General features: G+C 42.9%; 1 protein-coding gene across 13 annotated transcripts in view; it reads right to left on the bottom strand.

Annotated features, from left to right (window-relative positions):
- Positions 1-27946, bottom strand: part of Rbms3 (RNA binding motif single stranded interacting protein 3) — a 1319552-nt gene that overhangs the window by 358320 nt on the left and 933286 nt on the right. For all 13 annotated transcript variants that reach the window (XM_041676984.1, XM_041676985.1, XM_041676986.1 and 10 more), the window contains one exon: positions 27736-27827. In XM_041676984.1, coding sequence (XP_041532918.1) covers positions 27736-27827 — 92 coding nt within the window. The remainder of the gene's footprint in view (positions 1-27735; positions 27828-27946) is intronic.

Below are 27946 nucleotides of genomic sequence, written 5' to 3'. Positions count from 1 at the left end.
CTCCTCAGATAGTGCCACCAGCTGGGGACCAAGTGTTCAAACATGTGTGTGTCTGAACCCCTTGTCATTCAAACTGTCACAGGTATAAATGCACAGACAACTTTGCTTCAAATCCCCCAGTGAGTCAGGTACTAAATTTCATCTTGAGTCTAATGTGTTTTTATTCCACACCCAGCAATATAATAAACCCTCCTGGCCTCCATGTCTGCCCGGTTGCCTTCTTATGAGGGTTGCAGGCTTGGATGACAGCCCCTGGGCCACCTCGGTGGCAGGCTTGGATATAAATACCCTTGTGTGTCGGTTCCCAGCAGACAGATGGCACATCCCACACACCATGAGGAAGCATAGCAGAAAGAAAAAGTCCTGGAGCTTGGTCCTTGCACGACTCTACGCCTCTGGAACAGTGCATCATGGAACCTTTCTTATTAACACAGAGAAAACACACACTCTGATATATGTCTTTCAATGTATTAAGTATGCAAAAATGCTGGGTTTCTACTATGAAATATCAACCACCAAATTTTTCTTTCTCTAGAGAAAGAGAGAGAGAGAGAGATTCTCTTCATGTAGCCCTGGCTGTCTTGGAACTTGCTATGAAGACCAAAGCTGGCCTTTAATTCTTCCTCAGCCTCCTGAATGCTGACTATGGGGCCTCCTGCTGTTTGGGTTTTTTTTTCTAAGATTAATGTGAGTTCCATATGTGTGAAGGTTCTCTGATTCACTCCCACTTTTAATGCTTCTAGCGAATAAGATTAACCTTTTATAGCTATGTACAAATTCTTACAGAGTGTGCACAACGGGCTCCTCTACAGCCAGCATCACAACTCTCTAGTGCACTTGCTCATTGCAAGTATTGGACTCTGCGAAAAACACAGCTGAGTTCCAGCATCCTGCTGGTGATGACTCTGGAGCTTCTGCGGAAGGTTTACCAGGGAAAACTCAGGTTTGGAGAGCATGCCTTCGAAACCAGTCCTTTACCACCTGGACTATGACCAGCTTTGCCAGCCTTTGTGATGTCATTGCTGTTGTTGTTAAATGTTCCTGACAATTTCCATCTCCAGTTACTTCAATCATATCAACAAAAGTTAAAGTTCACCATAGGAAAATCAGTAATTTTTACTGCACTTGGATTTCTAAAAATAGATCATCTTATTTCACAAGCACACACACACACACACACACACACACACACACACAAGCATATGCACACGCACAGGCATACACTATAATGCCAAACATTTCCATTCCTGTTGGGCTTGGTGTAGCCCCTTTTAGGTTAGGATAAGATGCTTTGTCACAAATGGAAGGACCTTAATACTCGGGAAATAAAATGCTTCTGCACCAAAGACATGTCCCACAAATACCATTAAACCCGCCAAAATGAGGCATTTTTCCAAGGACAGACAGGCACAGAGGTCAGATAGGAAAACATGGGGATAGATACACTAACTGCAAATATGTAAAAATATGCATGCAGGATTGGTACATGGCTCAGCGAATAAAGGGCTTGCCACTCAAGCATGTGGACCTGGGTTTGAACACCCATAATTTAAGTTGATCCAGGCATGGTAAATAGCACATTTCTATAATACAGAGCAATGTGGGTGGCAGAGACAGAGAATTACTGGAAACTCTTGGGCCAGCAAGCCTGCCATATACAGTGGAAAACAAGAGATACACCTCAAACAAGGTAGAAGGTGATTGGCACTTCAGGCTAACCTCTGACCTCCACATGCATGCTGGGAAATATATTTGCCTGTATCCATGAGCACATGAACACAGACACATAGCATATACATCATATGCACAGACACATACTTAAAATACAAATGCATGATTACATCTAACTCACAAATCCTTTCTTTTCTTCCAGATCATGATCCTATCCTCCACACAATAGCCAAGCTGCCCTTATTTTATTACTTCAGAAAGTATATGGAAGACAGTGGGCTAGCACAATGGCAAAGACACAGAGTCAAGAGACAATGTCATCACATTTTAAATTGCATGACAAGACAATTATAGCAGGCTAGGAAGGCTCACAGAAGGCAGCCTGAGTGTGTCACTGTCCCTCAAAGTGGCCCCGAATCAAGTACCATGGATGCAGATATCTGAAAATAAATGACTCTGTGTTACTCTGCCGGGGGGGCGGGAATAAAGGTGGGTGGTCAGAACACTTCTTACACGTAAGCTAGGACTTGAAGGCATGACGGATTACAGACTGCTGGGTACAGTTCATTCCTCATGGGCATTTAGCCTTCAATTATCTAACCCTGTTTTCTGGCTGGTGTTTATGCATGAGGCTGTCATACTCCCAGACTGCACATGTATTAATGACAGGGTCCCATTTATCTCTAGCCTCTCCAGCCCAAATCTAGGCTCTTGTTCTCAGATAACAAAGACCAATCAGCGAGGAATATTTAGAACAGAGACTGAAAAATAAAACCTTATAGAATTGCTGTTGATCTAAAGTGAAATTAGCTTCTTTCCTTTTTAAATTTCAGTTTGTATTTATTGTTGAAATTTTCATACATGTATACAATGTACCTTGACACTGCATCTACCCCCCTCCAAATCTGCCTGGGCCCATCCATCACATCTCCCTCTGAACTCATGCTGAGTCCTTTAAATTTTGTTTACATTTATTTGGGCTGTTTGTGTGTGTGTGTGTGTGTGTGTGTGTGTGTGTGTGTGCTAAGATGCCATAGCGCACGGAGAACAACTTCTATGGAAGTCAGTTCCAGCATGTGGGTTCTGGAGACTAAACTTAGGTATTAAAGTGTGTTGTCTGTATAGATATTTTATCAGCACGTGTATCACATACATGCCTGGTGCCTTCAGAAGCTGGAAGATGGTGTTTGGATCCCCTGGAACACTTGTGAGCTGGCACGTGGGTGCTGGGAATCAAACCCAGGTCCTCGGGAGGAGCAGCCAGTGCTCTTAACCACTGAGCTATCTCACCAGGCCAAATTCATTTTTCTGAGTTAACATTTTCTAGTAATGAGAACAAAGCCAAAATTTTGTGGCTTACAAACCATGGCAGTAGGAACAGGTCACATGGAGAGAAATAATAAATGGGCCAACTACAAAACTCTCTGCATATCTCAAAGAAAGCAGTAAAAACTGTTCTCCAGATCCTAGGTGCCACATCCCCCTTTGCGCGTAGACCCTTTTGTACTGGGTTGCAGCAGAAGTTCTGCCTCTAGCATAGACACACTGCTTGTAAATTGCTCCTCCCTTTCCTCCCCGAATTCCCAGACAAGTCCATTTCTGTGAACACTGCACTCTGTACCTACAGCATTGGTGACAGACAAAATGCCTAACAAAGCAGCTTAGCGGAAAGGGTTGATTTTTGACTCCTGGTTTAAGGGGGCACAGTCCATCATGGTGGAGGGGGGAAAGGCACGGCAGGAAAGTGAGGGGGTGGTCACACCGCACTGTCACGAGAAAGCAGAGACAGGGGGACACTAGTGATGATTTTATCCTCGTTACTCAGTCCAGGATCCTAGCCCATGGATGGCGTCCCACTTTAATTAACCCAACTGAATGCAACCCCACAGACATGTCCAGAGGTCTGCCTCTTAGGTCCTTTGAGAGCCTGTCAATTGAGAACCAATATTATCCACCATATCTACTGAAAACAAATATTTGCTATGTATGCATTATTTCAAAAGGGTAAAGATGAACTCTCTGATTCCTAGTATCTATGGAAAACAGTGGAGACTTTGTGCCCCTAAGCAGCAGTGGGTCCAGGTATGGTTACTCTGGTTAATATACTGAAAAACAATCTGCTGGAAAATAGGAGGAGATGGTACCTTCCTCCAACATGTCTTTAAGAGTCTAGACGTGTGAATTGTGTGACCATCACTTCACCCAGGTGGGGAGCATTTAGGATTTTGCAGGTCCTTGATTGGGCTCCATCAGAAAGACTGCCGAAGCAGCAACCGACTCAACAGTGTGGCTCTCACCTGGTTGGACAGACCAGGGCTAAAGCAGTACTGCTCTATGTGTGAGCTGAAGATGAAGGTGCCACCCCAAAGCAGTCATGGGAGTGAGGAGAGATCACGCCTTCTGAGAAGCACCGTTCAGAAACGTTTCCAGCAAGTTGATAAATTTGACTTTGTCTTTTAAAACTAATAATAAAAACGAGGCTTGCATTTTATGTGTCTGTTTACCTTTATTTCATTTTTTCTGATCATTCATTTTTATGGTATTTCTTAGAAGCACTGGCCCATGACAGATAGGAAATAAAACCTGAAGAATCGTGTAACACTAAGAAGTCTGAAAACTCAAACATGGCAGGGAGGACTCAAACACGGCAGGGAGGACTCAAACACGGCAGGGAGGACCCAAACACGGCAGGGAGGACTCAAACAGGGCAGGGAGTGGAGCACGGGAGCCAGTCCAAGTTACCTTCTGCTGCTGGGGTAAAATCCCCTGATGAAAGCAACCTGGGGGAGAAAGGGCTCCTGCTCCCTGACAATTCCAGGACACGGCTCCCATCCTAGCAGGAAGGCAAGGCCGCAACAACTTGGAACAGCTTGTCACACGACAGCCACACACAAGAGCAGGGAACAATGAAAGGCACGTGTGCCTTCTATGCAGGATTCTTTCTTCTTATATCATAGGGGACAGAGCCCTAGGGAATGGTGCTACCCAATGTGGGCCGGGTCTCCCATGATCAATTAAGTTAATCAGGGTCTCCCACGATCAATTAAGGTAATCAAGACAATCACCCACAGGCCCACCTGATCTAGATGACCCCTCATTAATACCCTCTTCCCAGGTCATGCTAGATCATGTCAAGGTGACAATGACAACTAATTATCAAGGGAGGATGTGAATGAAACAGGAAGAAAACACAGCAAGCTACACTAGCAGAAAAGAAGTAAGCTCTCTATTGTGTACTTTTCCCCCAACTCATCCAAGGAGTTTAAAGACACACAGACCCACACAGATAGACAGACATAAACAGAAGGCAGACACACACACACACACACACTTACTAACACACACCATGCAATCACCAGACATGTCTCTGAGTGGTCGGATAGTCCTGCCTTTTTATCAGGAATTAACTTAGAGTTGATGAGCAACATAAGAAGAAACACACTGGGTCCCATCATTCAACACTACACTGCACTTTACCGTGTTGGTGTGAACTCATTAGAATTATTTAGAATTATTTGACAGGATGTTTTTATGTTTCAATAAATCAAATTTGTTAAAAATCTCACCACCAAAATTTTACTTAATTTATAAAATATCTTGGACTTGAGTCACTGTGGCACTGACTGGCTGAAGTAAGTCATGGGGTGTTTATGGACAAAAATGAAAGGACGGCTGATAAGGACAGACTAAGAGAAGACACAGATGCTGTGGTGGTTTGAAGAGAATGGCCCCCAGAGGCTCACATATTTGAATGTTCAATAACCAGTTGCTGAACTGTTTAGGAAGGATTAGGAGGTGTGGCCTTGTTGGAGGCGGTATGGCCTTACTGAAGGAGGTGTGGCCTTGTTGGAGGAGGTGTGGCCTTTTGGAGAAGGTGTGGCCTTGTTGGAGGAGGTGTGGCCTTGTTGGAACAGTCTAATACTGGGAGTGGACTTTGAAGTTTCAAAAATCCCATGCCAGAGCCTAGGCAGTTTGGATGCTCACCTTACGAGACCTGGATAGAGGTGGGCAGTCCTTGGGCTTCCCACAGGTCAGGGAACCCTGATTGCTCTTCGAGCAGATGAGGGAGGGGGAATTGATCGGGGGAGGGGGAGGGAAATGGGAAGCGGTTGTGGGGACGAGGCAGAAATCCTTAATAAATAAATAAATTTAAAAAAAAAAAAAAAAAAACAAAAATCCCATGCCAGACCAAGTCTAGATCTCTCTCTGTGTCTGCAATTTGAAGTTTAGAGAAAGAAGCTGAGTCAAGGAGTTGCCATGATTCTTCCACTCCAGGCAGACGCAGGTTAAGATCATTCCTGGTAAGCCAGCTTGTGGGCTACACAGATTATAAGAAATGGGCTAGTCCAGGTGCGAGAGTTAGCTGAGAAAAGGCTAGATATAATGGGCCAAGCAGTGTTTAAAAGAATACAGTTTCTGTGTAATTATTTCGGGTAAAGCTAGCTGTGCGGGCGGCCGGGTGCTGGGGACGCAGCCCACCGCCCCTATTTCAACAGGGCACACAGCTGCTGCTCCAGTACCATGCTGTTGTGTTACAAGCGGCAGGGCTGCATCCCTGGCACGCGGCCGCCCGCATGGCTAGCTTTACCCGAAATAATTACACGGAAACTGTATTCTTTTAAACACTGCCTGACCCATTAGTTTCAGTTTCTTATTGGCTAGCTTTTACATATTGATCTAACCCATTTCTATTAATCTGTGTAGCCCACGAGCTGGCTTACCAGGAAAGATCTTAACCTGCGTCTGTCTGGAGTGGGAGAATCATGGCGACTCCCTGACTCAGCTTCTTTCTCCCAGCATTCCATTCTGTTTACTCCGCCTACCTAAGGGTTGGCCTATCAAATGGGTCTAGGCAGTTTCTTTATTAATAAGAAATCACTCCCACATCATTTCCCCTTTTTCTGTTTAAACAAAAAAGAAAAGGCTTTAACTTTAACATAGTAAAATTACATATAGCAAAACAGTTATCAAGCAAGAATTACAGTTACAATATTTATATCTATTTTATCTTTTATCATAACTAAGGAAAACTATAACTATCTATTCATTCTTTAACTCCATCAAAGACTCCAGAAGGATATAATACTACCTAAGTAAACAAGAAATAAGAAAACTCTAGAAATGACAGAGACATCTTGCTGCCTGGACAGTCACCCAAAGTTCTTTTGTACCTTTGGGGCATCCATCTTCAGCCTTCAGGCCCAAAGTATCCAGCAGACATTTCCATGAAGCAGGAAATTCCAAAGACAGTTCAGTCACTATCTGCTGTGTCCTGCAGAATGTCTCGCAGACTCTTTCATGAGTCAGGAACCCCGAAAGACCATCTCACCTTTAGGCAAGTTCATCAGTCCTCTCTCTGTGGGTTCTCTGTGTCCATTTTATGCAACAGTCCAGGCAAGAGCAGTTTCTTGCCCAAATGGCTATCAAACTCCATAAGGATCCTCTTCGATGCCCATCTTCCTCTCGAAGTAGATTGGTGCTGCCAGGAGCAGACGTGTCTCATTGTCATGAAAAACCCTAAGTTATTAAAACATTAAATGCCATATTCTGCAGTCTTTGAAAGATATGAAGAATGTCTATCTAACTGAAATGTATCTCTATATATCTAGAAAATCTAACTAACATGACTACAAGCTTGACTATTACTGATGATTATCCATAACCTATATTTCTTAATTATACATTACATTTTTAAATGAACTACACAATCACAATACCTTAATCAAGATCAGAAATACATATACATATAACAAAATTGCCTGTAAAATCCACACCAATGCAAATTACTCATACCTATATCATTTCCCCCTTTAAATGTAAAAGAACATTTATAAACAATATTTTGGGAACATGGGCGCAGTTTTTTCTCTCCAAACTGCTTCCTGCTGAATGGGGGCGTCATTAATTAGGTCATTTAGGGTGTAACCTGGGTGCCAGATTTATCTCAGTTGCCAGTTGAGTGAAGTAATTTTTTGAGGGTGTTCACAGGAACTTTTCAGGAGGTCGTGGTCTATCATACCATATCGGGATAGATGCAATCCACAGGGTCTGGTCCTCTGTGAAAACAAAAGAAGACCCTTTCCAAAGCATCATATCCTTAGACCCAAATTCTGAAGTCATACCCTCATGATATCCGTTTTGGTTCCATTTGGCAGCCCATAGAATGAAATGTCTCTCTGTACTTAGCTCCTTCATAGTCAAAAATCTTAAAGAAAACACAATGTACATAATCCAGACTCTCTGTGAATTTTCCATTTTTACATGGCTTATTTTTTTTTATTTCTTTTAATCTCTTAACTATCTGTACTCTGTCTCTTTAAAGACTTTACCTTTTTTTTTTTTAAACCATTAACTTTATTCTCTATATTCTTTTTTCTTATCTCTCTCAAGTCTATGTGCATTCATCCAACAGTGTGGTCTTTTATGTCTGAATCTGTTTTATTGTGAATCTGTAACATTTTTTTTACTATCCAGGAACATTTCTTAAAATGTTAAGCAGTTGTTAAAAACTTAAGTTGTGCCATGTACAGGTAATACGGTACCGCCTGTGTCCTGCCCAGTTGAAACCTTAACTGTGCTGTTTTTATGGTAATTACGGTAGTTACTGCCTGAGACCAGCACAGTTCAGCAAGGAGCAGCCTCTCCTGCCTCAGATCCATTTGGTGCCCCTGAGCTGTGCACAGTTCCAGGCACACAGCAAGTCCTCATTGGAGCCGCACTCAGTAGTTTAATTTTGAGACTGAGCATGCAGCACAGAAACTCTTTTTATCCAAGTTACAACCAAATCTGACACGCAGAGCACTGCGCAGTCTGAAAACACGTCTCTTTCACCATGCTATTCCGCCTGCCTAAGCCTGATTCTGCCATCTGCCCAGGTGCAGGCGGGGAGCACTGAGAGCACTCTCCTTCCGATCCCAAGCGGGAACACAAACATCCAGTCCCATAAAATCCATTGAAATGCTTTAAAGCCAGAGTTTGCACTGGCGGCACAGTCCCAAGAAGCCGCACTTTAAAATGACGCAGCTTTTTTTTTCTGCTGCTGTTGCCGAATCAGGAAATCTCTCTACAGCACGCCACCAACAAACAGCAAAAATCTGTGTTACAGTCTCTCTCCCTTATTTTTAAGCCTTTTCAGGTTTTTAAGTGGATTTAGTCCATCACGTCGGGCGCCATTCTGTTGTGTTACAAGCGGCAGGGCTGCGTCCCTGGCACGCGGCCGCCCGCATGGCTAGCTTTACCCGAAATAATTACACGGAAACTGTATTCTTTTAAACACTGCCTGACCCATTAGTTTCAGTTTCTTATTGGCTAGCTTTTACATATTGATCTAACCCATTTCTATTAATCTGTGTAGCCCACGAGCTGGCTTACCAGGAAAGATCTTAACCTGCGTCTGTCTGGAGTGGGAGAATCATGGCGACTCCCTGACTCAGCTTCTTTCTCCCAGCATTCCATTCTGTTTACTCCGCCTACCTAAGGGTTGGCCTATCAAATGGGTCTAGGCAGTTTCTTTATTAATAAGAAATCACTCCCACATCACCATGCCTGTTTGCCAGCCTGCCATTCTTTCTGTCATGGTTGTGGACTCACCCTCTGAAAGTGCTAGCAAACCTCCAATTAAAGGTTGTCCTCTATAAGATTTCATGCTCATGGTGTCTCTTCACAGCAAGAGAAGAGTAAGACAGACAGGAACAATCCATCTTAAAGATGACTGATCAAAGCAAAGAGTCAAACTGAATGAAGAAGGGGCTCAGGTTCCTGGTTCTGGCTTATATGTTCTCTGCATTTGCACAGGCGCACAGCGAGCTCCACTCTGGCAGGGTGGCAGAGTGAGACCTTGTTTCAAAATCAAGAAGGGCTGGAGAGATGGTTCAGTGGTTAAGGGCACTTGGCTTGCTACTCTTGCAGAGGACACAAGCTTAGATTCTGGTATTCATGTTGGTTGGCTCACGAGTGCCTATAACTCCAGCTCCAGTGGATCTAACGCCCTTCCTGGCCTCTGAGGATGCTGGACACACATGGCACAAAACAAGGATCATTGCCTTGGGTAAGTCATACATAGATAAACATGCAAGAACACACACATACAACACACACACATATACAGGCATAGCATATACACTCATGTAAGCACAATACACATACACATCCCAAGCACACACATGTATACACACACATATTTTGTTCCATAAGCTTACTTTTTCTTCTTAAAATCAGCAGCATTGAATCACTATCACCAATGAATAGAAGACCAAAGTTCAAGAGAAAGATATTTAAACATAATATTTTTTATTTTTTAAGACAGAGTCTTAAACTATTGCCAAGGATGGCCTTGAATTTGTGACAACCCTCCTGCCTCAGCTTTTAGGCCACTGGAATGGTGTGTGCCACCACAGCCAACTTTTATCTTCCACAATATTTATTTATATATTGAGACACGGCCTTGCTCTTCAGATCAGGCTGGCCTTAAAAGCAGGTGGTTTTCTTGCCTCAAGCTTACCTGCAGGATTCCTGGCATAAGTTACCATGCTCAGCTTCTGAGATGCTACTTGTTACCAATTTCAGTTTGATCTATTTTTCACTTATCTGTTTAGGGATATATATATATATATATATACACATACATACATACAAATATACATATATCTGTGTGAGTACTCACTTATTAGAGTACGCATATTGAAGTCAGAGGGCAAATTACTGGACTCAGTTATCTTATTCTACCATGTGGGTCCTGGGGACTGAACTCAGGTTATCAGGCTTGGCAGCAAGCCCCTTTACCTGCTGAGCCATGTTGTCTGCCCAACAAACTTCAGTTTTAACTAGAGTTGATCAGAAAATTTAGGCAAATAACTTTAATAACATTTATAAAAAGGCAACAGTAAGAAATTAATTTTCCAGACAGAAATCCACACAATGAAATGCTTTAAAGTTTCTTCTGAGTAAAGGTATATGATATAGAAAAAAAATGTTAAAATCAACAAAAAAACATCAGCTATTTCCTCTGTAGATCAGTCTGCTGCCACCTTTGGAATGTTGCTTTTCCTCAAATTCATATTTCCAAATCCAAAAGGCCAAAGTATGGGGTAGTGGGGCCTTTTGAGGAGGTCACAAGGGCAAACAGGTCACTAACGGAATTACTGCTGTGGGACCCACGGGGACTGGTTAGCTGTCACTGCATCAGAGCGTGGGGAGAAGGCTGTCACAGACAAGGAAGCTGCTGCTGTTGACGTGCTGCCGTAAGCACATGCATGCTATTGCAAGCCACCTAACTCCCCTACCTTGGTACAGCCGCTCAGATATAACAGAGCCCAGTCAATGGAGTGACACTTGAAAACTAAATTCCCATGAGTGGGCTGCCATTCATATCTTCTGACTCACAAATATCAGCTGTCATAAGCTGACATGATAATTTACCAATCTGGGAATTACCAAGCACAGTGATTTGGGGATTCCACGGAGGCGTTGGGAATTTTCCAACATATCTACCTTAGTGGCGTTAATAGAATGTTTACGTTGAGTCAAGCTGGAATGCAAACATGACCTCTTTCTCTTTTTCAGGGTATTTTGTTTATTAATGTCCTTGTGTGGTTCATCTTCCGATGGGAGATGCTCTCTTCCTTAAATGCATACAGCTGGAATGCTTTTCTAATGGAAAGAAAACACAGTATTGATAGAATTCTTTTTCTCTGTTTTCTCCCACAGTTGGCTTTTCCAACATCAGTGCTGGCCACATCGTCTGTAGATGATCTAGAAGAAGAAAGTGTGAATAAACAGCCAACGGAGAGCGCTGCAGAGGAACCCAGAGCAGATGGCAGCATCTAACCCGGCTGCAGGCACTTCTCATGTCCACTTATGCCTGCTTGTGATTTGATATCGCATAAATAAGATGCAGCCATGTGCTTTGCTTATGAAGTTGCCTCTGCTCATTATAAGAAATCATGCTTGACAGCTTCTCCTGAATGCTTCAGAGACTCTGAGGAGAGAGTCAAATGATACAGAAAACCATGCCCAGTGCTTGCTCTGCCTCTCAAATCTATGCTCTGTTGTGTCCCGTTCGCTCTCCTGTTACACCCAAACATGTGTAAAACTGCTTAAGAACAAATCCATTGGTGTACAAGAGATTGAGCTCAAGCTTGACTCATTGACTACCCTTTAAGACAAATCATGATTCTTTTTTTTTTTTTTTTTCGGTGACCAAATTCTGACAAGAAACCGGATAGTGAAGGAAGGGTTGATTTTTAGCTCCTGACTTAGGGGAGACGGCCCATGGTGATAGGGCAGGCATGGTGGCAGGAGTGTGGGCAGCTGTTTCTGTTGCTTTCACAGTCAGGAAGTAGAAAATGGACAGGAAGTAGGGCTGGGTACAACACTTCAAAGCCTACCTCTGTGGCCCGCTCCACCCAGAAGATCCACTTCCTAGCATGGCACACCCTTCTGAAATAGTACCAAACACTGGAGGCCAAGTGTTCAGACGTGGGAGCCTGAAGATGACATTGCATATTCGGAACAAGGCAAAGACACACTCACGTCTCTGCACGCCTTGAAGTGAATGCAGTTACAAACAATGCACTCCCTACTCTCAGTGACGGGAACATGGGAAGATGATGTCGTAACACCACTAAGTGTGTAGGCCTGGGGAAAGACAGCCATGCTGATCTAACTTATCATCAGGACCGAAACATCAGAGGCAATCAGTAACCCCTCCCAGAGGTGCGGGATTCAGTAGCACACTGACAAAGTCAGGCCGAAGGCCTATGAAAACTGAAGTTCATCAAAGCCAGAATGAGACACTGAATATGTCAAAGATCCCAAAACAAAAGCCCTAAACACTTGGGCATCAGCAAGAGACAGGAACCAAGCCTAGCCTGCCTCATGTTTCCACAAATCAGAAAGAAAAGAAAACAGCTGGAGACAATGTGACAATCGGTATCTACACTACTCAGTTCCTAAGTAGTCTCAATGACATCTTTGGAGACGGATGGGCATTTTAGCTGTATTAATGGGAGAGGGTAGAAATCCTTAAAACCAGAATTGGCATACCATATCCACCCAATTGGATTAGGGCATGTAGAAAAGGCTTCACCAAATGCTACAGCATTCCCTGCTTGCAGAACTGAACTGCCAAGATCAGATACCATCATGCACCGGTGTTTCACTCTTTCTGGGTCATCGGTTGTGAAGCCATTACCTGTCATTTCCACTTTTACCCTTCCTAAGCAACATTTGGTTGGGAATATCCGTACCCTCTCTCATCACTGTTTCTTTTTCCACCAGGTCCTGATTCAATGAGCAGAGGCATTTCCCTAACCTGTGCCATAACCTAGGCTTGGCACTATGAGAGAAAAAAGATGACAGATTCGCCTCACTGGGGAGCACGTAGAACTCAGTGGGACTCCCAGAGAACCACACAATCTTCCCTACAGGCAGGGACGTGGAACAGCCTGGGGTTGGGATGCATGCGAGTGGCCCATCCTGAAGCTATGTAAATCCCTCTGTGTCGATGCCAAGGCCAACAAAATCTCTGTGCTATTTTCATTTGAGTCTTCAGTGTAAACATTGGTGATCCACATGGCACACCATTTAATCCGTAACTTGTTGGCAGGTTGCATCTTAGAAGGGATATTAAATAAGAGTAAACAAACTTATGAAACCACAGATACATAAACACTGCACTTAAAATATTTAAGGAAAGCACGGACCCGCAGAGCTGTGGTGCATGCAAAGAGGAACAGGAGCTTTAGTTTGGAACATACGGGCATCGCTGATAGGCCAGAGAACATCTCGAAACACCTAAGGCTAATTTCTTATTATTTCCTATACCTTGAGAAAAAAAAAAAGACTGACAGCCAATTTCCACTTCTCTAGAAGTCTACCCTGAAAGAATACAAATGACCACTAAGGGCTAAGTCCCACCCAGGGAGACAGATTAAAGAGAAAAGAAACTGGGCTATTTCCTGGGGCGGGGGCACCTAACATCCACAGTTAATTATCTAGAAACATCAACACTTCTGGTTACGGAATACTAATTGAAGGAATTTTTAGTAATCAAAGTTTAGCATGTGGACCCACTGGCGCATCTCACAGCTTAAGAACTATTTTCCAACTGGTTCCCCTTTCTTTTTTCTTCTTCAGCTCAAGCCTCTGAAGTAGCTAGCTGACCTGCTTGGAATCTCACCAAAGTGCAAATTGCTTTTTGTTTTGGTGCAACAGTGAGATTACATGCATGCCAAAGAATTTAGAATACACGCCATTGGCATTTATTCTGAGTAAATGCTTGTCTAGCATACCCATTATATAGACCTGTTTTATAGGCCTATATGCATGGAGTGGAAAAGGTTCTGAGAGGCCCGAGTTTCCGAAGCCCTTACCTGGGAGGGCGACAGTGACTTAGTTGTCTCCACACAAAAGTCAAACTATAAATCCTGAATTCTGGGACATACACATGCTCCGCCGTGAATGCAGAAGAGAGGAAGTGTGGCCTAGAGTGGGCTGTCAGCAGGATTTCCATAAGGACCGCTGCTGAAGCGGGAGTCTGGGGGACACAGGAAGATGACTGTTGCGAGGAGAAGCTCACACATCTGAGGGCATCAGTGTCTAAAATCAAATGGCCCAAGGCAGGCTCAGTCCTCCACAAGACATGAACGCCAGAAGCAATGGGTAGCAACAGCAGCAAGCAAGGGGCCACAGAGATGGCTCAGCGGTTAGGTGCGCGTACTGCTCTTGCAAGGGACCCAATTTCAATCGCCACACCCATGCTGAATCCACCTGTAACTCAGCTCTTAGGGTAATGACCTCCTCTTCTGGCTTTCACAGCCACTGCCCTTGTCCACATATCCACATCCACACACAAACACAAGTCTAGAAATTAAAGTTAATCTTTTTTTTAAAAAAAAGTGCAACAGCTTAACGACCACACTGATGGATAGGTACAGAGCACTAGGAAAGATAGCATCATACTTCAAATCTTTCTTAAAATAAAAGCTATGAATTATTTACTTTACAGAGTCCTAAACTTAGATAACATCATAAGAAAATCACATAAAGGGGGCTTGGGAGTTAGTTAGGTGAAATGGTCAAGTATTTCCCGAACAAACCTTAGCCCGAGCGTCATATCCACAGCCTTGGGTATGTCAGCATGCATCAATAACACCAGACCTGGGAAGCAGGGATGCTGAGACAGTGGGATTGCTAACAAGAGTTGGCATGCAAGGACAGATGACTTAGTGAGCTGCAGGTTCATTAAGGGACCCTATCTCACAGAAATAATAATAAGAGAGAAAATGAGGGGCATAGCCAGTGTTAATCTCTGGCTTCCACATTCACTCAGGCTCACATAGGTATACATATTTGTATGCACACACACACACACACACACACACACACACATACACACACACACACATACACACACAGAGGATCACTGATATAATACTGTGAAAAATACAAATATCTTTTTGCAGAGCAGAACGTCCGTGCCTTTAAGATCTTGATTTTCTGCCCTACAACCATATGTATGGTGGTTAAGTCCTTCAACTAGAGAACCATGAAGCTTAGCACTGCACCCGATTAATAAAGCCTCACCATTGTACTGTGCTAACAGTCCCTATGAGAGCCACAACCCATCGGCTAAGCACCATTTGGCTGGGATCAACGGATGCACCATATGCAGGAGCTGTTAATTTCCTGGACATTATCACCATTGCTGGCTTCCTAGGTCTCAGCAAAAGCTCGGGAAAACTCCAATTCCCTGGATGCAACCTTTGTGACCACAGCCAGCAAACAGTTTCCTCCACCTAAGACACCCTCAGACTCTCAGTCTGCAATGCTCTTGTCCAACACATTGGGCCAAGGGCAAGGAAGCTGAAGTGTCAGGAAATGTGTGGAAAGAGATGCTAATAGCATGCTGGGGTCCGTGGTAAGTACACTGGTAAATTCTCCATATTAAAATTTGGGTAGCTTCACAGCAAGAGGGGTAAGCAGTGAGATGAGGCACCAGGAATGTTTCCCAATGCTTGTAGGGATTGAGAGGAACCTCAGAATGGGTCCCAGTGAGTGACATCTCTTTCCGGCATAGTTGGAGTGTTGTTGGGGTTTAGTTCCCCAATTCGCAAGGCAGGGGCAGGAGGTAAGTGTGTCTTTCCCTGTCTCCATTCAAGGCTGCAATGCTTGTGCTCACCCACAAAAGATATCAAAAGACTCACGTCTTTGTGAGTTTGATGTTGGTGACTAAAAGCACACAGCACAAGGTGCTCTCAATCCTCCACAAGAATCAGTGCTATAAGCAATGGGTAACAACGACAATAGGCAAGGGCTGCAGAGATGGCTCTGAGTTAATGAAGTGGCCAGTGCTGGGGTGTCTCACTTTCTGCACTTAGACCCCTGACTGACTTACTCAACTACAGGGGCCTCAACTCTGTTCCCAATGTGAATTTGTTTATAAGTAAATCGTTTAAACATTAAAAATAAAATAAAACATTTAAAATAGGAGGGTACTTTCTTACTAATGTGAGACTTACTGGGGATAGTTTATTAAGCAGATGTCTGTAAAGTACTTGCTTGAAGAGAACAAAGAACTGAGATGAGAACCAGAACCCAGCCCATATGAAAAAAGTGTTAGATAAGGTACCATTCACTTGTCATCCCAGGGCTGGGGAAGGTGGAGCCAGGAGGATCTCTGGAGTTGGCTAGCCTGACAGTATAGCTTAATAGGTTAGTGTTTATCTGGTAAGGCAGACAATAGACCCTGTCTCTGAAAAAAAGAAGGAGGAGAAGGAAGAGGAGGAGTAGGAAGAGAAGAAGAGGAGGAGGAGGAGGAGGAGAGTTGGGGGAGAAGGAAGAAGAGGAAGAGTGGAAGCAGGGAGGAAGGATAACGGAAGGTGAACAATACTAAGGATAAGCACTCTAAAGTTGTTCTCTAACCCTGCATACCTGCCCAACTGCATGCATACCTGCACACACAGACATATGAGCACACAAATGAGATAAAGATGCACCCTTTTATTTTAGCACACGCAAAAAGAATTCATTCCTTGGCTCCATCTGCCATGTCACGGAACCACAGACTTCTCGAATGTTCCTGCTCTCTCTTTCTGTCTGAACATGGAGACTGGTGAGCTGCACCTTCAACCCTTTCACTTAATTCTGGATGCCATTTTAAAACCCGGTTCCTGAATGAATTGCAGCATTGTACAGTGGGACAAGTCCCCTAGCACATAATTCTAATTGTGTAATAAGCAATGTTGTGGTCAGTCCATTCACAGTTTATAGTCATTACTCCATACCCCTCTGATGTCTAGAAGCACCGTAAAGGTAGACAAGGTGATGATAATTTGTTTTTCTCTCTATTAACCGCATTTTCCCCTGGTGTGGATGGGGGGGGGGGTGTGTGTGCCTGACTTTATTCACAGTTTAACTAGTTTTAACTCTCTGCATGGCTGTAGATGTATGTCTAGGGATTCACCGATTACCATGTTACACTCCTCCCCCTGCCCACCACCACATCACATTGCCTCCTCTGTTTATAACTTGACCTTTGCTTCTCTGTGTATTGGATAAAAGGTTTCCTACAATTCTCAAGAAGCTGATTTACTTCTTGTGGTATCTGTTCTTCCAGACCAACACTGATATGGAATTAGATTCTGCTTTGCTTGTTTGTTTGTAATTTTTTTTGTATTTGTTTCCTTTAATTCACAGCTTGATGTTTCTGTGTATCATCTTACTGAATTTGGATGCAGTCTTTTCCCCTCCTGGTTCCTGTCTATGGCACACATTGTATCCCGAGAATTGATCATAACCACACTGAGACATCAGTGTCCTGGAGAAAGCTTTAAGAACATATCCCCAGAGTCTGTACTTAGAGAAACTGATTGCTTAGTTCCTGGAAATGAGGAAAGGGATGGAGAAGAGGGCAAGAGAAATTGTTACTGAACAATATAAATCATGATGGAAAGAAGCGTTTCTGATAACTGTGGTCTTTGTGAAGAATAATATAAGACAATAGGGTGTGTGTGTGCATGCTAGTTATTGCCTGCTGCAGTGATAAACACCACAATCACAAACAACTTATAGAGTTTATTTTGGCGCATAGATTCAAGGGAGGTTGATAATGGTATGGTGGCATGGATGCAGGCAGGTGAGTCAGCAGGTGACTGTTCATATTTTAATCACATGCTGGAAGCAGTGAGGATGAATAGGAAGTGAGAGAGGGTGAGCAGGAAGTGAGTGAGGGTCAGCAGGAAGTGAGGCAAGGCTATAAACCTTGGAGGTCCACCCCCACCAATGCCTTTCCTTCATGGTTCCATGTTCTCAAGGTTACATAACCTCCACCAAGCAGTGCCACCAACTGGGGACCAAATTCAAATGTATGAGCCTTTGGGAAGACATATTTTTGTATGCTCACAGAATATTTCCTTCTGGAAGTTAAGAGGACCGAAGATGAGCAAACAAAGGACTTCATTGTGTAAAATAATTACTACGTGGTGGGAAGAGAGCTTGCTTGGTAAAGTAATTGCCATGCAAGCATGAGGACCCAAGTTGGGATCTCCAGGAATGGCTCTGTATTTTTATAATCCCAGGATGGGGAAGAGGAGACTCTGAATTTCTTCCTGAATTCACTGTTCAAACAAACTTGTTGAATCCTTGAGCCTCGGGCTCAGTGAGAGACCTGATCTCAAAGAATAAGGAAGGAGTGTTTTTGGAAAACATTGGATGTTGGCCTCTGGTCTACACACACACACACACAAACACACACACACACACACACACACACACACACAGAGCCATGTTTACCTACAGACACTTGTGAAGATGCCCATCTGAAACACATACATATGCTATACACATTCACAGAACAGAAAACATATTAACATATATATTCACACAGAATGATACATGCTCACTCACACAAATAACCCACAATCCAGTAACGAGCCACAAGAATCCTATGTTTGGATGGGGAAACACGTTCTGCCTTTGGAAAACTGATGTCTGCAAACTTTGGTCCTTTAAATATATCAATTTATCATTTCTTCCTGGATTCAAACATATTGCTTAGAGAAGCAAGGAGCTCTTTTTTCAGGAATATATGAGGCCAGAGGCTGAGTTTCTTTGAATGACTTTTCTACTAAGAAGGCAATACTTGGAGAAGAGGGATAAAATAGAGGCTTTTGTGTGCTGTGTTCAACATGAAACACTCCTCCACACATTGGTCTTATTTCCTGTGATACTGTATCCGTATAAAGCAGTAGGATTTTGTACAGGAAGACCTAAGAAGAGCTGCTTCTAGGCCAGACTCTTAAGGGTGGATCTGAGTATATAACCAGGATGTGCTGGTAATCCCAGCAATCAGGACACTGAGGCAGGAAGACTGGCAGTTCTAATCCCAGGTCAGCCTGGGCTATAAAGACCCGGCCTCATACATCCAAGGGTTGAGGAAGAGCTTCAGTGCCTGGGATCTGTACATCAGGCCCTGGGTTTGTTCTGCCGGGGTGCCTGTCTCCACTCTCAGCAGTGTACTATTCTTTTTAGAGAATTCTAAGAGTCTTTTTGAATGCTATGATTGCAGGAATGTCTGCATGATTTCAGTATGTCTATCACCTCACCAGGAAGGTGAAAAAAAAATCAACTTCAGGAAACAAATATGGACTTCTGAATTTGAATAGTATTTTTTCAACTTCGGATACTTTTAAAGATAAAAAGAAAGGGAGGAAGTTTTATAGTGACTGGATGTCAACAAGTTGCCCAGGAGAGACAGAGTCTCATGGCATCCTTGAGTAGGTTAAGTACCAGTTTCAAAGGGCATCCTGGAGATGGTGGGAACACAGTATCAGGCTGAGCACAGGGCTACAGTCACTCATAGCATGCAATTTTGTCTTGATTTTTTTAAAAAAAAAATCTATTTTTCTCTGTATTTTATTTGTAACTGGTCAGTTCTTTCCATGCATTGTATGGGTCACAGGGATGGAACTGGGGTCCTCAGCCTTGGCAGCAGGCCTCTTCCCTCACTGAGCAATCTCTCCAGCCATGCTTACCTCATTCGCAAGGATTTTATGTCTAATTCAGCAGGTGGGGATCTACAAGGACAATGCCGATTCAAATAGAACTTGTCAGTATATCCTCGGAGAGAGGACAGGCTCTGTCCAGCTGCAGGGACAATCATTAAGGCAGGAGGCAAGATGAGGGCTCCTGGTATGGGACTCGCCAGCAGCACATGAAGGTATACGTGTTTTCCCAAGTCTGCCTCTGGCATAGTCCCTTCAAGAAGAATAAAAGGACTGACATTGTGCACAGCTTGCAAAGGCTGAAACTCCTCACAGACTCTGAATGAAAACACAGACCCGAGTCTAGAACACCTAGGCTGAAGGAGCGGAATGTGCAGGACCTCCCACATCACACCTAGGCACTTTCCGATAAATGTTGCATTTTTCCAACACTGGGTATGCAGGAATTTCTCCTGGCATACTCACCCTTAAGCTTAGGAAGAGACCATCGAGGCCCCTGGAAAGAGCAGGGTATCACCCACAGACAGATTATGCAAATTGTTAGGTAAAAGCTAATGTAAATATTAACTTCAGAGGATTCTGCTTCAAATGCCTCAGATAATTAATGACTGGGATTAGACGGACTCTGATAATTTCAATATTGGGTTTTGAATCCCTGAATTCTACACTAGGGCCAAGGGGAGAAAGGCTTAAAAAATATCTTGAGCCAAATTGACATATCCAAAAACACAGATGTCACAAATGTATTTATGGGCCTGTGGTAGGCCAACACTTGGTCCTTCCTGTAGTGAAAGTTTAAATACCAACTAGGAGGAGGAAGACGCGATGTAGTTCTCAGTTATTGGAGGGCCGTATTCCTCTGGACATGCGTCTACAAGAACACCCTGCACCAGTGTGGATGAAGAACAGCCACTTTCATTACACGGTCAGTAACCAAGAGGAAAGAGCTCCATTAAAAGCTCAGCAACAGTCTGACTTAAAAGTACATTCCAGGGGCTGAGCAGATGACTCGGTGGTTAATGGCACTTTGTGCTCTTGTAGAGGACCTAAGGTCAGTTCCCAGCATTCCCATGGCAGCTAACAACTGTAACTCCAGACCCAAGGGATCAGATGTCCTCTCCTGACCTCTGTGAGGCTTCTACTCTTGTGCATATGCTCACTCATGCACACATGTATACTTAATTAAACTAAGATAATAAGACCCTAAGTGTGTTCCATAGCTGTATTGTAAAATATTTACGTGGGGGCTCATATGGATGAGTAGGATGGGTCAGCAGAGGATTCATACATAGGTCCTGGAAGATAACAGCAGACCAGTCCCTATAGGTGTCAGAAGAGCTGAGGACTCACACATAGGTCCTGGAAGATAATAGCTGTTCAGTCAGCATTCAGGTATATGCAAACATAATCATGACTCTTGAAGTATTTTTCAAAGCAAGAATCTCTTCCCTGCCCCTTGAATGTTCGATAACATTTATACATGAGTAGCTTAGAATTTTTGCCCACTTGTCCCTTGCTGTTAAATGCCCATGTTAATGTTCTTCAACTATCCAGAATTTTCCATGTATCTCAGTCAAATAAACACATGTATGCTAAGCTATCATTAGCTGGAATTCTTTTCTCCTTTAAATAAAAAAAAGAGAGTTGTTTTGTTTTGTTATATGCATGGTTTTTGCCTGCATGTATTTATGTAAGTGCACATATGTATGCAGTGCATGGAGGCCAGAAAAGGGTGCCTAATCCCCGGAACTGGAGTTATAGACGGTTGGCTGGGTATTGGGAATTGAACCTATGTCCTCTTCAAAAGCAGTCAATGCTCTAAATTACTGAGCTATCTCTTCACCTAACTAGTTAGGGCTTCTTCAATTTCTTCTTTTGATAAGTAAGCAGACCCATATTCCTCAACCAATAACTTTCTTAGCTCTACCTCAAGGTTGTCAAGATTTGCAATAGCTAAAATTCTTGGTCCACTGCTATGGGAAGTCCTTCTGTCTATGTTTTGATTTATTGGCTAATGAATAAAGCTGTTTAAGCCAGTGCCTTAGCAGAATAGAGCTAGGTGGGAATACTAAACTGAATTCTGGGAGACAGAAGGCAGAGTAATGGAGAAGACATGTAGTTGCCACCGGGGACAGATGCTTCTGCTGGATTCCACCAAAATTTTGCTGGTAGACCACAACCTCGTGGTGATGCACAGATTAATGGAAATGAGTTAGTTTAGAATATAAGAGACAGCTAGCAATATGCTTAAGCTATTGGACAGACAGTATTTCAAATAAAATAGTTTCTGAGTAATTATTTTGTGGTCTAAGCAGACAGTAACGAATGAGCAGCCTCCCCCAACAGTTCACAGCTTTTGCAATAAGGCAAATAGGATAAATGTTACAAACACAGAATAAGAAAGAGGTTTCATTAGCCATGACCATACCAATTGTAAAGCTCCTTCATTTGAGTAAAACAATAACAGTTGAAGAAACTAAGATAATTTGGTGGCCAAAATTCAAGTCACTTTATTTTTGAGTTCTCCCACCCACATGGTCCCCTCAGTAATGACTGGCCATACCACTGTTTATTGGTCACTTGACATTCATTGACTAGCCATCCAGATTACCCCTGCAATACCACAAGACAATCCCCAACACTATAGGCGTGGACAGACATCTCATCAGGTTCTTAGACTAAAGATTCATCATGCCCCATGCAGGCCTCTCTCTGAATGAAGTCTGCGGCATCACACGGTCCCTTGTCCATCTCCCTGATGACTTCTGGCTTTTACAATCCTAGTTCATTATAACCAACACACTGCTCCGCTCAAAACATTTATAGAACCCACAAAACATTTACAGACTAAAGCTTTTACACATATTTCCTACAGACTATTATTTGATAACAGAATATCTGAAGATATGCTAAGATTCACAGAAGATTTACCAGCACATCTGAATCCAATACACAATACTTTTTAAACCATGCAGAGGAACTAGGTTTTTGCTGCCATCAAAGGCATATGCCCGATGCCTTGTGGGTTTTCAAAAGCTTCATGGTACCCCTACAGGCAAAGCAGCATATTATTGTCAAAGAGTATTACAGATATTTTCACAACACAGGAAATTCGCACTGCTAAGTGATGCCACAACCAGAAATCAAAGGCAAATGCATCCTTCAAACCTACATTCTTCACCAGCACACACTGATAAAATTTTTTAAATTTGCTTTTACCAAAAAATTACAAGCTTGGCTCTTGAAAGAAAATGTTAATACTGGTGAATGGTTACTTGTAAGCAGAGGCTGCGTTTTCATTTCTCAGTTTCCCAGACCCGTATAATCACACAGAAACTATATTAATTTTAATTGCTTGGCCAATGACTCAGGTGGTACTGTCTGGGAGGGGATGGTGCTGTCTGGGAGGGGATGGTGCTGTCTGGGAGGGGATGGTGCTGTCCTGGAGAGGATGGTGCTGTCTGGGAGGGGATGGTGCTGTCTGGGAGGGGATGGTGCTGTCTGGGAGAGGATGGTGCTGTCTGGGATGAGATGGTGCTGTCTGGGAGGGGATGGTGATGTTTGGTGAGGTGATGGTGCTGTCTGGGAGGGGATGGTGATGTTTGGTGAGGTGATGGTGCTATCTGGGGAGGCATTCCAGCCTTGTTTGAGGAAGTAAGCCACCATGTTGTGCTTTGAGATTCCATAGATTCTTGCTGCCTTTAGTTCTCTATGTATTTCATGTTTTCTGTAAAAGATTTAATTTCTAAGCATCCTGCTTCTGACACCATGTCCTCTTGCCATTTCCATGCCTCCCTATCATAACAGACCTATTCCTCTGAAACTGTAACTCAAAATAAAGTTTTCCATAAGTTTCTTTTGTGCACGGCATTTTCTCAAAGCAACAGGAACGTGACTAACACACTGATCAATTACTACTTCCTGGATAATTCCCTATTTAGTTCTTTGTATTTGAGGTATCCGTTGGTGTTTTCTCAGGCACACACCGGAACATGTTTGTTAGGGGGAGCAGCTTCCATAGTTTAAAGTGGGTGCCAGGTTGTTATGGGAACTTAACCACAGGTGGCATTTTTTAATATTTACTATTAGTCATGTAAGTTCTGTGTCTGTCTGTCTGTCTGTCTCTGTGTGTGTCTGTATGGGGAAATGTGAACGCAAGTGCAGGTATCAGTTTTGTTCCAAAATAGGGCGTCCAATTCCCTAGATTCTGTGTCACAGAAGCGTGAAGCAGGTATTTAGAAGTGAACTCAAGTCCTCTGCAAGAGCAGCATGCCCTCTTGACTGATGAGCCATCTCTCCAAACCCAGGAGGCATTTTATTTTAAAATCCTGGGGATCTTAAAATGCCACACCACAAGCAACAGAGTGAGATGCTGATAAGAACAAGGATGCAGGAGGCGATTTGGTGCATACTTAAATGGTAAAATATATACTGCAAGTAGCACACACCCTGCAGACTGCAGGTTTATATGATAATAAATAACAGTTATCGCCAGGAAAAGGGAAAAAGTGCCGTGAAATCCAATAGCTCAGTGAGAAATCTGCTAATACAGGTGGCCAAGCTTGTTCCATTTCATTGTCAAACGGAGGCTATTTATTTTCTTCTGGGTAGTTAAATTACAGAGTCATTTATTGCTGAAAGTTTTGCAATGGGCAGATGGGAATCTAAAGCAGGCTTTGGGCTCAAACTTTGCGAGGATTTACTTCACAGGCAGCACACTAAAACTGCAAAATCCTTCAGCAAGCCTACAGAGTGATTCCCCACAGCCTGACCGGGTACACCTTCAGCAAGCCTACGACAGAGTGATTCCCCACAGCCCGGCCAGGCACGCCAGGTTTGGCACCTTGGATTTGGGACAAGGGCCAACATGGCAGCCAGCGTGAATAATCCTTGAAGGTCTTTAAATGATTCCTAGTGTAGACGGTTTCTTTACTGGGTGATATAGGTCAGTGACTGGGGTGTGTGCGCTTGGGCATGTACTCACATGCATGCACATGAGAGAGATAGTCAGGCATAGACAGGGATTCCTTATCTACACACATGCTGAAAATATTAAAGTCAGTGTCAACTTTGTCCATTTTAATACAAAAGCTCAACTCTGTATATGATCTATCTATCTATCATCTATCAGTCAACCAATCTATCTATCATCATCTATCATCTATCAATCAAATCTTTCATCTATCACCTATTTGCTTGTCTTTCTATTATCTATCTCTCATCTATCATTTATCAATGATCTATCATCTATTTACCTATCATCTATCTGTCTCTATCTGTCCGTCTGTCTGTCTGTCTGTCTCTATCTCCTGAGAATTAGAAACAGCTGTGTGTTCATGATCTATAAGCCACTACTATCTGATAACTTCCAAAGTTTACAAATTTTATAAATAGAATGTACCAAATACCTTCCAATAGCCATTTTATTTTAAGAATTAATTAATTAATTGATGAATTCACATATTTATATGTGATGCACACACATGTACACAATGCACACACATATGGAGTTCGGAGTATTCTGGTAATCTATTCTCTCCTTCTACCATGTAGGACTTGGGGATCAAACTTCGGTCTTCACATCACAACAGGCGCCTTAATCTCCTCAGCTACTTCTCAGGTTCCTCACTTTGTATATTTCATTTTTTAAAAAACAGATTCATCTTAAAGTGTGTGTGAGTGTGTGTGTGTGTGTGTGTGTGTGTGTGTGTGTGTGTACTTGAATTCAGGGCTCTTAGAGGCCAGAAGAGGGCACTAGTTCTCTTGGAACTAGAATTACAGGAAGTTAGTTGTGGAAACCAACTCAGATCTTCAGTAAGAGCCACAGAACTTTTAACCATAGAACTCTTTCTCCACCCCAAGGATATACTTTAGGTTTTAAAGATTATTTTTTCCTTTTAAAATTTATATGTGTTTACACCTCTGTGTGCATGTGTACACTTGATGTAGTTCCCATATAGGCCAGAAGAGAGGATCGGATTCTGAAAGCAGGAGCTACTTGAGGCTGTGTGCTGTCTAGTTTGGGTTCTAGGAACTTGATTGGGGTCCCCTGTAAGAACAGATAGTGCTCTTAACTACTGAGTCATCTCTTCAGCCCTACTATTCTGTCTTTTCATAACCACTTCTTGCCTCAGCCACAGCCACACTCTATCTCTTGTTTTCTGGGTACAGGAAATTGCTACTTCAGTTGCCATTGACTCTTGCAAAGAACCTTTAAACCAGGACATGCATGTAACTTCCTGATTAATTAAAACTGTTAACTTCATCTGTCTCAATCCTTGACCAAATCTAAAGTTCCTAGGCATAATCCTGACAAAGAATATAATTCACAGACTGGGAAATTCTAATTCATATAACCTTGAATAACAAGAAAGACAATGAGCCCACCATTGTCACTCAAGAAGAAACTGGCTCCCAACAGTCATGATCAGACGTGATCTGCACATATTGGTCAGAATGTACCAACAACTGCTAGCACCCAAATGCTGATCTTCTAGAAGTCTGAGGCTGATGCTAGAAGGTTCTTAGAGAATGGACACAATCATAGCAAAAACCAGATGACTTCATCATGACATCACTGATTTCTGTGGGAACAGGGCCAGAAAATTAGACACAAGCCAGGGACAGATGCTCAAGATTTCATGGTCTGTTACCTCTGGCATCCAAGAGTATGAAAATCTGGGAATGATAAGTTCAGAACTATTAACAGGAAGAATATTTTAAACCTAGATTATTGATGAGGATTCAAAATGGCTGCCATCAACATTTACCCAACATCCAAATGTCACCAGCAATATTTTTTGGTGTTTACTCTTAATATCTTTTCTCTTTCTTCTTTTTAGTGTTTGGAGACCTCTCATTGTATATTCCTGGCTGATCTTGAACTCCATTACATAGACCAAGCTGTCCTTGAAATCACAGCAATCAACCAGCCACTGTTTCCAGGGTGCGGAGATTAAAGTCATGCACCATACCTAGCTTATAACATTATGATGGCATCTCCTTAGATTCCCAAATTAAAAGGAAGACAATGACATCGGTGTACATTTTTCCTAAGATCCATATTATCATACCACATAGGCAGATTTTTCCAACACAGCAATCAAGGCACAAAATGACAAGGAACAATTTTCACTTTCTTGTGAAAATTCACCATAGTTTTACATACAGAGTTCCAGACAATGAATACTATGTAGCAACAAGTAAATATTGAAAACGATGAACATCAAGAATATTGCTCCCCAGGTAAACTCTGGGTATATGGGCCAAAGTGAAGTTCCAGCGATACAAAGGACATTAGCCATAAGCCATTTGCCTGCACAGCCTAGGGAAAAGGCTATCAGCTCAGAAGCCTCCCAAACATGGAACAAATAAATGAAGATTTAGCACACATTAAGTCACTGGTAACTTTCTGTACTACCCCAGAACTCTGCTGACTGGGGGAAAGTTCTTTACACCAGCACATGCATGTATATGGACTCCAACTCTGCCAACTAAAGAGAGGTCTAGATACCAGTACATCCATGTATATTGACTAGAGATAGTTCTAGACACCAGTACATCCATGTATATTGACTAGAGATAGTTCTAGACACCAGTACATACATGTATATCAACTAGAGATAGTTCTAGACACCAGTACATACATGTATATTGACTAGAGATAGTTCTAGACACCAGTACATACATGTATATCAACTAGAGATAGTTCTAGACACCAGTACATACATGTATATTGACTCCAGCACTGCTGACAAGGGAAAGTCTTAGACTCCCATGCATACATATCTCCCCTCTCAGGCAAAGCAGAGCCCTCTACATGTATCCTTTAATCACCGGGGTCTCCACACCAAAGAGCTCATGAGTAACTATATGCCAAATAAGAGAGATTACAATAAGCCAGGTCTTTTGTATGGTTCCTTTTCCCTAGCAGCTGAGTACAGAAAGAGTGTAAACCATAATTTGGGGTTCGCTCACTATGGAGGACTAACATGTGCTCCCACACAGATACACACACAAGGGTCCACATGTACACAGACCCTCTCTGTCTGAGCAGGCTTACCTTGGCCATCTGTGCTTGCACGCCATTTGCCTTCAAGGATGCTACTGCTTTCTGTGCGGCTGCAGGACTATCAAAATCTACAAAACCATAACCTGCAAAGATACAAAACCTGGCATTAGTCATCACAGGCAGGAGGCGCACTTCTGTCATCCAATGAATGCAGAGTTACTGTCAGCTATGATTTCATTTCTTCCCGGCGAAACCTGGCTAG

The sequence above is a fragment of the Microtus oregoni genome, unplaced genomic scaffold (genome assembly GCF_018167655.1).
Source record: "Microtus oregoni isolate MIOR12 unplaced genomic scaffold, Mior012 000028F_ref0000031, whole genome shotgun sequence".
Classification (NCBI taxonomy): domain Eukaryota; kingdom Metazoa; phylum Chordata; class Mammalia; order Rodentia; family Cricetidae; genus Microtus; species Microtus oregoni.
The sequence above is the reverse complement of the archived record's forward strand: the minus strand, read 5'-3'. Positions and strand labels throughout refer to the sequence as shown.